Source organism: Ornithorhynchus anatinus, chromosome 10 (genome assembly GCF_004115215.2).
Source record: "Ornithorhynchus anatinus isolate Pmale09 chromosome 10, mOrnAna1.pri.v4, whole genome shotgun sequence".
Classification (NCBI taxonomy): Eukaryota; Metazoa; Chordata; class Mammalia; order Monotremata; family Ornithorhynchidae; genus Ornithorhynchus; species Ornithorhynchus anatinus.
The window spans coordinates 49165906-49179940 of record NC_041737.1 but is presented as its reverse complement, the minus strand read 5'-3'; the positions used below and the strand labels follow the sequence as shown (position 1 = coordinate 49179940).

Below are 14035 nucleotides of genomic sequence, written 5' to 3'. Positions count from 1 at the left end.
TTGTTTCCCCCATCTTCTCATTTTTTACTAGTTTGTTTTCCCTCTTTCAGTGTCCTTAAAATGTGTCACTATGGAGCTAGACAGTTTTATGACCTGCGGGCTGAGTTAGGTCTGCGTGGGGATCTGGTGTCTGCATAACTCAAAGTTAAACAGAGATTTGTTAATGACTCAGCTAATGTGATCCAAGAGGAACACCAACAAGAAAAATTCAGGCTCCAAATGAATTTTTGACCTTGATTATTCCATATGCCTTTCTTCAAATACCAGATACCCAAAGAAACTAACACATCTTCACTTTCTTGAGTGTACTTGTTAGATTGGCAAGCTATGATTTCAATGAATATACACTTAAATATATATTTTCCAAGTAGTTTTCTATCCGACCATCCATAAATATCTATGCATTTTTAAAAACTTGTCACTGTGAAATGAGAACATAAATGCACCCATCATAGAAGCTCATATATATGGATCAAAAAAATCTATGGACACTAAAAACTCAAGCCATTAAAAGAGGAAAGAAAATATGATGTAATCAATACAAAAGACTAAGTACACCCAATTCTCTTCGAACATGGAGGCTGAATTCTTGCAGAAATCCACACCAAGAAAAACTCACACTGTAGGATCCCATATTTCTGTTATACATATGCAAACAACCAATAGGGAACCAGCGTGGCCTAGCGGAAAGAGCACAGCCTAGGAGTTTGAGGATTTGGGTTCAAATCCCAGATCCTCCACTTGTCTGCTGTATGACCTTGGATAAGTCACCTAACTTCTCTGCACCTCAGTTGCCTCATCTGTAAAATGGGGGATGAGGCTGTGTGTCTCCTACGGGACATAGACTGTGTCCAACCCAATGAATTGAAACCTCTTTGAAAGCAGGTATCAAGTCTTCTAATTCTTTTGTAATAACTGTGGTATTTATTATGGGTTTACCCCAGACTAAGCACCAGGGTAGATACAAGGTTATCAGATAGGACACAGTATCCCTTTCCATATGGGGCTAATTATCTAACTTTATTCACATTTTATAGATAAGGAAACTGAGGCACAGAGTGGTTAACTGACTGGCCCCAGTTCACAAAGCAAGTTAAAATTGGCAGAACTGGGATTCTATCTTGCAGGTTAATTGGCAGAACTGGGATTTGATCTTAGGATCTGAAATCCAGTCCTTGGCTCAAGCGTTCAGTAGAGTGCTCTGCACACAGTAGGCTCTCGATAAATACAACTGATTGAGTAATTGAGTCTGAAACCACATCATGCTGTAGCTAGACAAATCTAATCTAGCTACAAAGTACCTATTTCAGCAGAACCTAGAACGCTTAAATAGGATATTTAGTTTGATGGTTTTAGATGTATACAACTTTTTTCATAATTGACAAAGAATTGAAAAACTATAGAAACACTGGCTTTTGAAATCCAACTGAACAGTAATAACTACATCTTTCCTCTGGTCTGTCATTGATTGGTTTCATTTATTTGGATCATTTGGAAGTAGCGAGAAGCAGCGTGGCTCAGTGGAAAGAGCACGGGCTTTGGAGTCAGGGCTCATGAGTTCGAATCCCAGCTCTGCCACTTGTCGGCTGTGTGACTGTGGGCGAGTCACTTAACTTCTCTGTGCCTCAGTTCCCTCATCTGTAAAATGGGGATTAAGACTGTGAGCCCCACGTGGGACAACCTGATTCCCCTTTGTCTACCCCAGCACTTAGAACAGTGCTCGGCACATAGGAAGCGCTTAACAAATACCAACATTATTATTATTATTATTAAGTACTTTTGACAATACCAAGCTTCAAATTTCATTCAAGGATTATGACTGTGCCATTTTCACAAGGTGTCGAGTGAGGAAAAACAAGTTAGGGCTGAAAGCCAAGTAATTTTATTTCTCTCCTAATATATGCCGCATGGAATTTCAGGTGTTTTGCTCTTTATTTTTTATGCATTTAAAGCCTCAGCTACATACATTTAAGATTGTATCCTTTCAACTATATATGTGTTTTAGAATGTTCAATCTAATCTCATTACTTCAGTTCAATTTACACAACCACTTTTATCATTTACCCTTTTACAGCTCTGAGAAGATTGTCAGAGCTATTCCAACATCAATTCGGTAATTATATTTAAATAATTTATCTAGAGACCTTCTGATGATCCCCCAAAATGCAGGAAATAACCGATCAAAGGAATGGTATACTTAATACTGTTCATACAGCTATCAAAAGCCAGCAGAGTTTATGGAATTGTTCCAGTTCTTAGTTATTAGGAAACAAATCTTAAAACTGAATTGCATGTCATTCTTTAAAAATGGCAAGCATTTAACTGGGCAAAATGAAGGGCATTCAATTCTGATGTATACCACTGGCCAGGAAGCAGAGCACGTACTTAAGACAAAGACAAGAATTTACACAGACACACCTATTAGTGCATAACATATATATGTATATATTTATACACAAAGCATATTAGTGGTTATAGCCTATAAATATATATTTCTACACAGATACTAGTGTATATAATACATATATATTTGTACACACACACACAGAGCAGCCCGACACATTCAAAAAGTATGCTACTGGTGGGAAATAGCCTTCCCTGAATAATTACTACTAAAAGCAAGAACAGTAAATGAGGAACCAGGATGCCTGGACCCGAAAATCTTCCTCAGCCTCCTGATCTGCTTGGGGAATTTAGGATGAGAAGCCAACCCACATTTACAAGGCCTTTGAAATGTGAAAGATGGTATGTTAGTCCTAACTGTTATTTGATATTACTACTGTCTTATGCAGTAAAATGCAATTCTTAGCAAGTCTGAAAATGCCTCTGGAAAAAATAAATGCATTCGTTTGGTTTCCACCAGCTCTCCCACCACACTTTGAAAAAGCACTTTGCCCTTAAGAGTGGAAGCTATAATGAAAGACCAGTTCTACACTATTTAGATCAAACCGGAAAGGTTTCATGATAGAGTAAGGCCTTATTTTTTCATTTCTTTGCTGATAGTTTTCAATTACATAATGTTCCTAATCGAATGTCAAACTGAAAAACTTGGCAGTGGTTGGACTGTTTTTAAAAATTGGAATTGTTAGCGCTACTCTGCAAACCTTTCTGACGGGTTTCTGTTCCACCGCAGTATGGCAGTGGGTGAATGAAACCAACCTCCAGAGATAAGGCTGCTGGAAAGAGAGATGTGCAACTGTGCAGGGTTAACAGAAGAGACGGAGCCCTCCACCCACCTCCTCCAACCTGACTGAACTGGATCTTTGGAAGAATAAAGCTCAAATGCAGATCTCACTGCAGTCTGTGGATCAGTTAGATAAATTGAAGAGTTGAAAAAGAAAAGCCACGGATAGTGGAAAACAGGCATGAGGGGCTTTTTCCCCCTCCCTATTCTTTGAGGTAATATTGACAGTTTTCCTCTCACTGGTAGTTGGGCTTTTCAAGGTCCAGGTAAGGCATTTCAAACCAATACCTAGGGAACCTATGCTTTAAGAAAATCAAACCCTATTCCAACATTTGCAGTTCCCGATGCCAGGGAGAACTCACAGTCATCACTGACCGAGCAGACCAATTGGCCTGGGTGTTATCTGCCTACTGGTCACTAGTCACAACCATTTATTGTTTACGGTACTCTCCCAGTGCTCAATACAGTGCTCTGCACACAGTAAGTGCTCAATCAATACGACTGAGTGAATGAAGAATCGATCCCATTTAGGCTACAGCCATCCAGGATGTTACTACCGATAATCACCCAAAAAAAATCAAAAAAAGCTTCTCTGAAGATTCACTTCTCACAGTGAGCTTCAGAGCTCTACACCATCTGGCCTGCCTTACACATCTCTCTTGACCCGCCATGATCCAACTCACCATTCTCCTTCTTCCAAGCCAACCTTCTAGCTGTACTTTGCTCTCAACTACCTCCAATTCCTCACTTCGGTTGCTTCTTCAGCTTGGAACCCCCTCCCTCCCTCTACTTGACAGACCACGACTTTCTCCATAGTCAAAGCCCTCCTAAAACTCTACCTCCTCCAATAAGACTTCCCCTTATTACAAATCTTTAATGGATAAAAGCACAAAAACCCACTTTTCTGATGCAAAAGAACTCGGTTTATGGTGACATTTAACTCCATTTTTAATTCTCTTACCCCAGGTACTTTTTGGATATTGCCAGCAAGACCCAGAGCAGTCATCAATCAAGGTAATTCCTGGATTAATCAAGAGCCATGCCCAAAGGCACAAATTCAGAGTAAACAGAGTAAATTACTCTTCCAAATGTTTTTCAGCCAATCCATATAAAATGTGACAGAGACAACCAATCACTGCCCTAAAACTGGGGCTAAAAAAGTTTTCACTCTTAAGGAACAAGTGCACTTGGGTATTTTTCTTCTCCAAATATATCTTTGTTTTGCTTTTTGCAGACTTGATCTTTAAGTATTCAGTTTGGGGATGAGGATGTCACACTGGATGGAATCAAAAGCCTTAATGAAGTCAGGCTACAATGATGACAACCACTGTTTCCCTTCTGTCTACCGGACCTGTCATTCTGTCAGAGAAGGAAATTAAATTGGCCTGATTCGATTTGCTTTCCATAAACAGCTGTTTACCACTCAGCGCCTTGGGTTCTTCTAGGTGACTTTAAAATCAATTGCTTGGCAAATTATTCAACTATTTTTCCAGGTATCCAAGTTAACCTGACAGGTCTATAATTTCCAGGGTCATCCATTTCCCCTCTAATAAAAATGGGATATATTTTTGCCCTTTTCTGGTCTTACGTGAGTTCTTAAAACTAAGAGCTTGCTAAACTCATATTGTACCTAGAGGGAGAGAAGGAAGATTGGAATTAATTTCCTTCTGAGAGTTGGCAGGAACCAAACCAAGTAGCCTTGATGATGCAGGGCAAAATCCCAGCTTCTGAATTGGGCTTCTTCCTGAAGAACAAGCAGCCAGTGGTCAGCCTGAAGCTTTTACTCCCTCAGGAGTGGAGTCTGGATTATGGTAAAGAAAAGTATGCTAGCTCCTTCCTCATTTCAATTTCCTTTAAAAGTATCAGATGAATAAAATTCCCAGGACAAAGCTTCAGGCTCAGAACTGTGGACTTTCACCCCCAAATGATAACCAGAAAGGACTCAGCCACCCACCTTGCAGTTCTCCGCTTCGACTGTACAGTTCCCGTCTCTGCTCACGTAAATAAGCGCTCATGCTGATGGCATGGGAGGATGACTCAAACCTGCGTAAGATCACAAAATAGGAAAGTTCTGAGCCTACATGACTCCAGGAATGGAAAATGTGTTTTGCATTTTAACACTTATCCACCTGCCTGAAAACGTACCTGACCGCCCCCAAATAGTTCCCAGGCCATTTTGGAAGGGGCCGGGCGAGGGGCGGATGGGAGATGGAGATGGTAAAAGATGCAGCGGGGAGGGAGAAGGGGAGAGGAGGAGAGAAAGAAAGGCAGGGAAGGGACTTTGTCTTCATTGTGCCTCGTCCTGGCAGAGCTGTTTTAGGGCCAGACTCATGTGGCAATATAAAGGCTGAAGCAGTTCCTGCATATTAAGCCATTCGAGCTCCCAACGCGCTAGGGTTCATGTCAGAGCAATGTACCATCTCCAGTCCCAGAAAGAGTAGCCTCAGATTTGGGGCGGATCACTTAAAGTGTCCAGCCCAATCAACCATCCACCCAGATGTCAAATCAGTGGGACGCTTGCTTATTTCCAACTCTGGTTAATCAGCCAAGGGGCAAATGATTGGGATTGTGAATTTTGTTTTTAATGAAAGATGGAATAAAAAGGTGGGAAAACATAGAAGAATAAAATTCACTGAACTTCTAACTAAACAATTGGAGTTGAAATGCAACAGACCTGTTCAGTGCTGTTTCTGCCAAAAAAAAAAAAAAATTCAACCTTTAATAAATTTGATTTCACCAAAACAAAATACCAGAGATAGGCTGGGGCTGACATTACTAAACCCATTTAATAGATGGAGCAAACAGTTCCAGAGAGATTTGGTGAGTTGCCAAATGCCGCAGCATGAATCAACGGCAAAGCTATAGACAGACACCGGGTTTCTTCTCAGCGTCTTTCCTACACTGTCTTCAACGAGAGTCCAATGTGTATCAGGAAAGAATGACTGCTGCTCCATCGAGTCTACTTTCTTTCCAACAGCGGAACCCCTCTAAGGCTTAGGAGCACTTTAGCCTGGCCATCTACCAGATTAATGCAGGCACACTAAACAATAAAACAAGAGTGTCAGCTTCTTCCACAAGCAATCGTAGAAGTGCCACTCAGTGCAGGCGTTCCTGAAAATCAGAGGATGAAAAAGGCAAAGCAGAGAGTCAGTTTTGAAAGAAAGATGCAGGTCAAACACAAGAGTATGGGTTTATCAAATGGGTACAACCCTCAGTGAGCTGACAAATTCCATTTCAACTCCAAGATTTCCAGAGACTGGGAAACTACTGACAGAAGACAAAGAGAAATCCCACTAGCCAATGCTGTCTCTAAGGGGCAAACAGTGATAGAGACAAAAGCAACAGCGATGAGATGGATTTCCTGCAACAGGGAAGCATCACCATCATTTTAATGGACTATGCCCTAGCCTTCCATTCTCTAATGACGGAAATGAATAGGCAGGTCTGTGACATTCTCGGGAAAGACCTCAGATCTCACTGGTCATGATAAAATAGGCTTGGGAAGTCTTCAAGTAGGCCAAAGTGTGGCAAAGCTTCATACTGCCATGGTCAGGTCAAGGGAAGAGACAACTCTGACTTCTGAAGGGCCCCCTGACTCTCAGGGATCCAAGGTGGGAGGGTGAAGAATTGGGTTTCAAGTGTGGCCCGGAAACACCATCCTGGCAAAACAACAGATATCCTGAACCCATCTAGCCAGCGTTATAAGGGCCTGAGAATGCTTTGCAAACGTGATTAGAATGTAATCTCTTACAAATTGGATTACTTTAACTTCCAAGTTACGTGATGGACTTTTGGTCAGAACAACAAATTGAGTAAAATGAGAAATTCAAGAAAGGAAGTTTGACTTTTTGAAATTCCTTGTGAAATCTTTCAAGCCTGAGAATTGTTCTGAGAAAGTAATTTGACCGCTAGGAAGGCAAAGGTCCCAGTAAGGGTAATCAATTAATTGCTAGCATTTATTGAGCGCATACTCTGTGCAGAGAAAAGTACTAATTGGAAGAGTACAATCCAACAGAGCTGGTAGATACAATTCCTGCCCACAAGACACTCAGAGGGGGAGACGGACTTTAAAATAAATTGCAGATAGGGGAAATGGGAGAGTATAAAGATATGAGTACAACTGCTGTGGGGCTGGGGGCGTGGAAAGAATATTAGAATGTCTGAGAGGTAACACCAAAATGTAAAGGTGATGCAGAAGGGAGGGCAGGCGGGAAAAGCGAGGGTTTAATCAGGGAAAGACTCTATGGGAGATACGATTTTGGTGGGACACTGAAGATCGGGATAGTGGTGGTCGTATACCAAGTGAGAGGGAGTTCCAGGGCAAGGAGAGAACACCGGGACGGTGGCGAGACAGACGAGATCCAGGTAGAGTAAGCAGGCTGCTGTGAGAGGTGCAAATTGTGCAGGCTGGGTTGTTGTAGGAGATGAGCGAGGTAAGGCAGGAGGGGGAAAGCCTTAAAGAGAAGCAGCATGGCTCAGTGGCAAAAGTCCGGGCTTGGAAGCCAGAGGTCATGAGTTCTAAACCCTGCTCCAACACTAGTGAGTCGTGTGACCTTCGGAAAGTCACTTCACTTCTCTGTGCCTCAGTTACCTCATCTGTAAAATGGGGATGAAGACCGTGAGCCCTACGTGGGACAAGCTGATGACCTTGTATCGACAACAGTGCTTAGAACAGTGCTTGGCACATAGTAAGCGCTTAGCAAATACCAACATTATGAGTATTATTATTACTAAAGACAACGGTACAGAGTTTCTTTTTTATAAGATGGAGAGGCAACAACTGGAGATTTTTGAAGAGTGGGGAGACAAGGACTGAACTGATCCAAAAAAAAAAAAAAAAAAGATCCGAGCAGCAGATTGAAGTATGGACTGGAGAGGAGAGAGATGGGAGGCACAGAGGTCAGCGAGGAGGCTGATGCAGTAATCAAGAAGGGAAATAATAAGTGCTCTATCAGTGTGGTAAGCAGTTTGGATGGAGAAAAAAGGGCAGGGTCTAGAGATGTTGTGAAGGATTCAATGACAGTCTAAATGGGCAGGCTGAATGAGAGTGATGAGTCAGGGATGATGCCAAGGTTACGGACCTGTGAGGCGGGGAGGATAGTGTTGATGTCTATAGTGGTGAAAAGGTCAGAGGGAAGGACCGGGTTTGGGTCGAAAGATGAGGAAACCAGTTTGGGACATGTCAAGTTTTAGGTGTCAGCAGGACATCCGACTAGAGACATCCTGAAGGCTAGAGGAAATGGGAACCGCAGAGAAGCATCTGCAAAGACCTTGTCCCACCCGCCCTCTTGGTAACATAAATGTACTTACTTGAACAGAGAATTTTTTGGCCTTTGAGGTTTCTTCTTAGCAAAAAAGGCTGCGAACTCACGTCCGGTGCTGGCGTAACTGAGCTGGGCTGATGGCTCAGAAGCAGTCCGAGTGTTCTTCATATCCAAGTACTCTGTCAGCAGCATCTTTACAGTGTACAGAATACATGATAGAGATCTTAGGAAAAAGCCTATAATAACTACCAAGGAAATCAAATGCCACCCCGGGAGTAGACCTGCTCCAATGCAGTTTATTGGGGTGAGAGTTTTAACTCTCTTGCAAATCAGTGGGATTACTGTGATTTCCTGCCAAAAGACAGGGGAATCAATTAGATGGCTCCTGGGGCCCGAGGAGTCCGTGACGGGTCTAAGCTCTCCCGCTCAAAGACTAGGCCCCCATAAGCACCCTCCCAGTTCCCCTGCCCAGAAGTTGGAGGACTTTAGCCTTCCCGACCGTTAGATCTGAATGTGGGGATGCCGCGACCCTAAAACTGCAGCACGGAGGAATCAGTTCATCAGTCAAGCGATGAACTTATTGAGCGCTTATTCTGTGCACTAAGCTCTTGGGAGAGTACCATACGACGGGGTTGGTAGACGTGTTCCCTGCCCAAGATGAGCCTATAGTCTAGAGGGGGAAGCAATGAGTTCATAGTGTACAGGGGGAGACAAACATTAATAATAAAAATTATGGCATTTGTTGAGAGCTTACTATGTGCCAGGCACTGTTCTAAGTACTGGGGTAGATACAAGGTATTTGGGTTAGACACATAGTCCCTGCCTCACATGGGGCTCACAGTCTTAATCTCCATTTTACAGATGAGGGAATGGATGCATAGTGAAGTCCCTTGCCCAAGCAGACGAGTGGCAGAGTGGGATTAGAACCCATGACCTTCTGACTCCCAGGTCCGTGCTCTATCCACTAGGCCAGGCTGCTTCATAACATCAGGAATCCCCACTTCAAGTATTTTTTTTTTCCTACCTATGCCCTTAATTTTAAATTCCTACTTTTTTGAATGTCCCCAAATTATCTTCAATTTATTCCTTTTTTCTGTGAGTCTGTCCATCCTGACTTAGACTGGGGGGTCGGGAAGAGACCCTGTCTGATCTGTTTATCGGTCATCTATCCCAGAATAATCACAATTGTTGACACCCAAGACACATTCAGAACATACCACAGCCAACTAGTGGATTGGACACTGGTTTGGGAACCTGAAGAGGTGAGGATTCTGACCTTTTGCGAAAGAGCCACATTCACCTAGATGGAGCTGACCTGTTCTAATCCCATCCTGCCTCCACTTAATGATGCCAAAATTCTTACGTTCCCACTACAAAAAATGCAAAATGAGGCCAAAAATAACACTGCAGCCTGCCATCGGTCATCTGGAGAATCAATAACTGAGCCAAAGGGAAACTCATAACTCCCATCCCAGGGCTCAACTCCAAAAGACACCCACTCAACAGGACCACAATGCCAATACATGGCTGTCAGATGAAAATCACAAGTAAGTAATTTCTGGGCAAAGGACATACTTTGTAAATTGGAAATGAAGGGATATCCTTGGGAAAACCTTCAACGCAAACTGCCTGAGTAGATTCTGTTCCTTCAAACACATTACACCTCTAGCTGAGCAATCTCTATTTTAAAACATGTAAAGTGTTTTCTTGACACCAAAAATATTGATACCAGCGGGATGTTAAAATGAAGGCTGTTTGTAAATTTCCAGGGAAAGGACACTGTGGCTGCATCCACTGGGCAAGCAATTTTTATTCATTTCTCTAGCGTGGCACAAGTTTAACGTCAGATGCCAAGTTAACACTAGCAGGAAATCATACTAGGCCAACAGAACTGATGCATCTGTAGATACATACATCAAGAACCCCAAGGTCAGCATAACCACCTGAATTAGAGATAACACAATCTTTCCCATCCAGCTACTCCCGGAGAATGTCTCGGGCCAATCCTCGGGGAACAGGCATCCTAAACGGCATAATACAAGGAGGACCAGGAAGCTGCTCGAGTTAGACTGTAGCAGTAGAAATCATATTAAAGTACTACTTTGGAAACTTGGATCCAAGTGCTTAGACATCCCAAAAGAGAGAGGGAGTAGGGGAAACGAGGGCTTCATCGGGGAAGCCTTCTTGGAGGAGGTGTGATTTTATTACAGCCTAGAAGGTGGGGAGAGTGGTGGTCTGTTGTAAATGTAAGGAAAGGGAGTTATAGACCAGAAAGAGGATATGGGGAGAGGGTCAACAGTGAGGTAGATGACATTGAGGTGTAGTGAGGTTGGCAATAGAGGAGTGATGTGTGTGGACAGTGTTGTAGCAGGAAATCAGTCAGGTGAGGGAGGAGGGGGAGAGCTGATTGAATGCTTTTAAGTCAACGTTAAGCAGTTTGCACTTAATGTGGAGGAGGATGGGCAACCACTGGAGGTTCTTAAGGACTGGGGAGGTGCGGGAATATCTGTTCATCTCCTTTTTGGATATCCTTGGACCTAGAGGGCAGCAGAGACTGGACTTATCTGTCCATAATCTTGATCCCTGTTCTTTGCCGGAGGATGCTCAATCCTTTTGGTAGCAGCAGAAGCCAAAAAAAAAAAAAGAAAATTCACCTACTCTCCCCCCACCCACCTCCAACTTATCTATGCTAGCCAAGGTGCTTGCTCTCCTGTCGATGACTAAGCACCCACTGGTATTTTTCACCTTCCCCGGTACCATAAAGAACATTTTCCCTGACTTCTTAATACACAAAAGCCCAGCTTATGATAAACTTTTACCCAGCATTCTCCCCAGCTAATAAATGGCTGCAAAAGAATTAGAAACTAATGAATTAAAAAAAAACTGGAGCTAAGAACTGAAAAGAAAGAAGTTCATTGTAGATTCCTATAATGTCTAAAATATCTGAAGAAATCAGTCTTTTGACTTTTCATTTTGTGTAAGTGGAGTAGCACTCACATGAGACACGCAGTGTTCAATATTTTTAAAATGAGGGTGCTGACCTTCCATGAGACACAGGAAAAATATCATAAGTCACATTAGCTTTTCCTTTTTATATTGAAAATACCATGACTCACTTTTGCAATATGCGATTCACAAAACAGATCTGGAGCGCTTGGAAAATGTGTATACAAAATTCACAGCAGGCGAAAGATCAATGTATGGTCCAGTGCCTCTGAATCTAACAACCTATCTCCAGCAAAGAAAATGTTTCGGAGACCATTTTCAAGACACATTAGGGACTCTATTTGGGTCTCTCTTTTATGGCCAAGAATGGGAGTTGTTAGACCTGGATGTGGAGATGGCAGCGGTCGCAACAGGTGAGCTGTGCTCCTCTTCCTACTCCCCTCTTCCTTCCTCATTTTGCCATACACACTTGCTCCCTTATCTCTTTCCCACATCCTTTCTCCTCTCTCAAATGTCCTACCCCATTTTCCTTTATGCTTCACCCCCTTCCTCCTCGAGTTCCTCTCCTCCTTTCCTTCATCCCTCTCTAGTTCCCCTTTTTTGTCCCCTTTTTCCTCCTTTTCTGGCTCTACCCTCTTCCCACCAAAAGTAACCAAATCGAGTTTTCATGGAAGCCACCTAACCAACTGTAACTGACACTTCTAATAATTGTAGAATTTGTTATGTGCTTGTTATGTATTGAGCACTGGGGTAAGTACAGAATAATCAGATTTGATCAAGATACTGTCTCACAGTCTATGGGGAGAGGGAACAGGAATTTAATTCCTATTTTACAGATGAGAAAGCTCAGGACCAAAAAAGTCAAACGACTTAAGTTCACACAGAGGTTAGGGAGCAGAGCCAGGAACAGAATCCAGGTCTCCTGCATCCCAATCATAGGCTGTAGACACTAGACCGTGCTTCAATTGAATGTCCTCGTCACAACAGATTTCTGATCGCCTTAATCCAATTTCAGCTCTTCCCCTCATGGTTTTCAAGTGTCAAGAATGCCTTCCTCTCACGAATCAGCAGTCTGACCAAAAAAAAACCACAAAAAAAACCCAAAAAACCATAAACTATGACTACTATTGAGTATTAAACATAAAAGGACATTAGCCAGTTCGAGAACAGATTGGATCTCAGGGTCACAGCGTGAAAGCACTTACAAATTTATAGGATACTACTGTTCTCTTCAGGATTGCTCTAAGGCTTGACTAGCAGTTACAAAGCACTTAGTCAAAAAACTTCATTGTGTGTAACTCAAGTGCACATAGACTCCAAACTTTATGACTGTCCATAAAGTTTGCCATTTCCCAACGACAAATAAGCATTCTGGACTTACCTCTTCAATGCCAAAATAGAGATTCATTTTATGTTCCTGGCTTTACTTCTAAAAATAAGTGCCATTGGTAAAACAGTTGATCCAAATATTTTGCCCAGGGAGCCAGGGACCTATTTTTCTCCAATAGGGGATGTGATCTTGCTGGTCATTTCCTACATCCTATCTCTAAGGAAATAAAGAATACCCCCGCTATTTCCCGAAGACCCATTCCCGGATCAATAACAGCCTTGACTTCTGCCTCCATCCCACACTGGATCTGTGAAACGCAGATTAAATACTTGTTCTTCCTACTACGGCTGTGAGCCCCAAGTGGAAGAGGGACTGTGTCTGACTTCCTTACCTTGTATCTATCCCAGCACTTAGCACAGTGCTTGTCAAGAGGCAAGCACTTAAATCCCACAATCGTTATTTTAGGATACAAAAAGGAGAATATCTGGGTTCCATTTTCTGGCCAAAAGACAGGGCTAGGATATCTCTCCTGGGCTCCCCACTCTCAGAAAGAGGACCCACCCATGATCTCCAACCTCAGAGAGTAAGGCAGCAGCAACTTAAAAATCATTCCCTAGCATCTGTTTTATAGCAACTAGATTATGGGGAATTTCTCCCTTAAAACTATGGGACAGCAACTGTGCCCAATCTGATTATCTTGTATTTACCCCACCACTTAATACAGTACCTGGCATATAGTAAGCACTTAACCAATACCATTATTATTATTACTAACATAACCTCAGTTTAACTGAAACAGACTTGAAAAATTATATCTATCTTGCCTTGCCTCCTCCTCCAACTTCCCGCCACCCAAAATAAGCGCCATCGTTACATGTTTGTATTGGGAAGGTATCGTCTTCATCAATGGTAATTATTGAGCACTTACTATGTGCAGAGCACTGTACTAAGACCTTGGGAGCAGACAACAGAGTTGGCAGACAGATTCCCTGCTCACAACAAGCTTACATCTAGAGGAGATCATTCAATCCACAAACTCACTGGTGAGTAAACTATCCCAGGCTACCGTCTCTCATACCAGGATGTAAAGAAATCTCGTAATTCTATAGCGTCAATCCCCCCGATTCCTCAGCCCAAAAATCAGACTGAGGTAAATTCTTCTAACATTAATGGATACATTCCCGCTGTCAGCAGTGTTGTCGTTAAACCAAAGGACAACTCTAATGTACAAAGAAGTGAAGCCAAGAAGACATGTGAGAGGACCGAAAATTAACAAATGCAAGTGAGAGCAATATGTACTGTAAAGTTAAT

At 42.5% G+C, this 14035-nt stretch overlaps 1 protein-coding gene across 2 annotated transcripts in view; it reads right to left on the bottom strand.

The window, feature by feature from the left end:
* EXOC4 (exocyst complex component 4) overlaps positions 1-14035 on the bottom strand; it is a 561659-nt gene that overhangs the window by 406143 nt on the left and 141481 nt on the right. For both annotated transcript variants that reach the window (XM_029073281.1, XM_039913205.1), the window contains exons 8-9: positions 8495-8640; positions 5139-5227 (exon numbers count right to left, since the gene is read on the bottom strand). In XM_029073281.1, coding sequence (XP_028929114.1) covers positions 5139-5227; positions 8495-8640 — 235 coding nt within the window. The remainder of the gene's footprint in view (positions 1-5138; positions 5228-8494; positions 8641-14035) is intronic.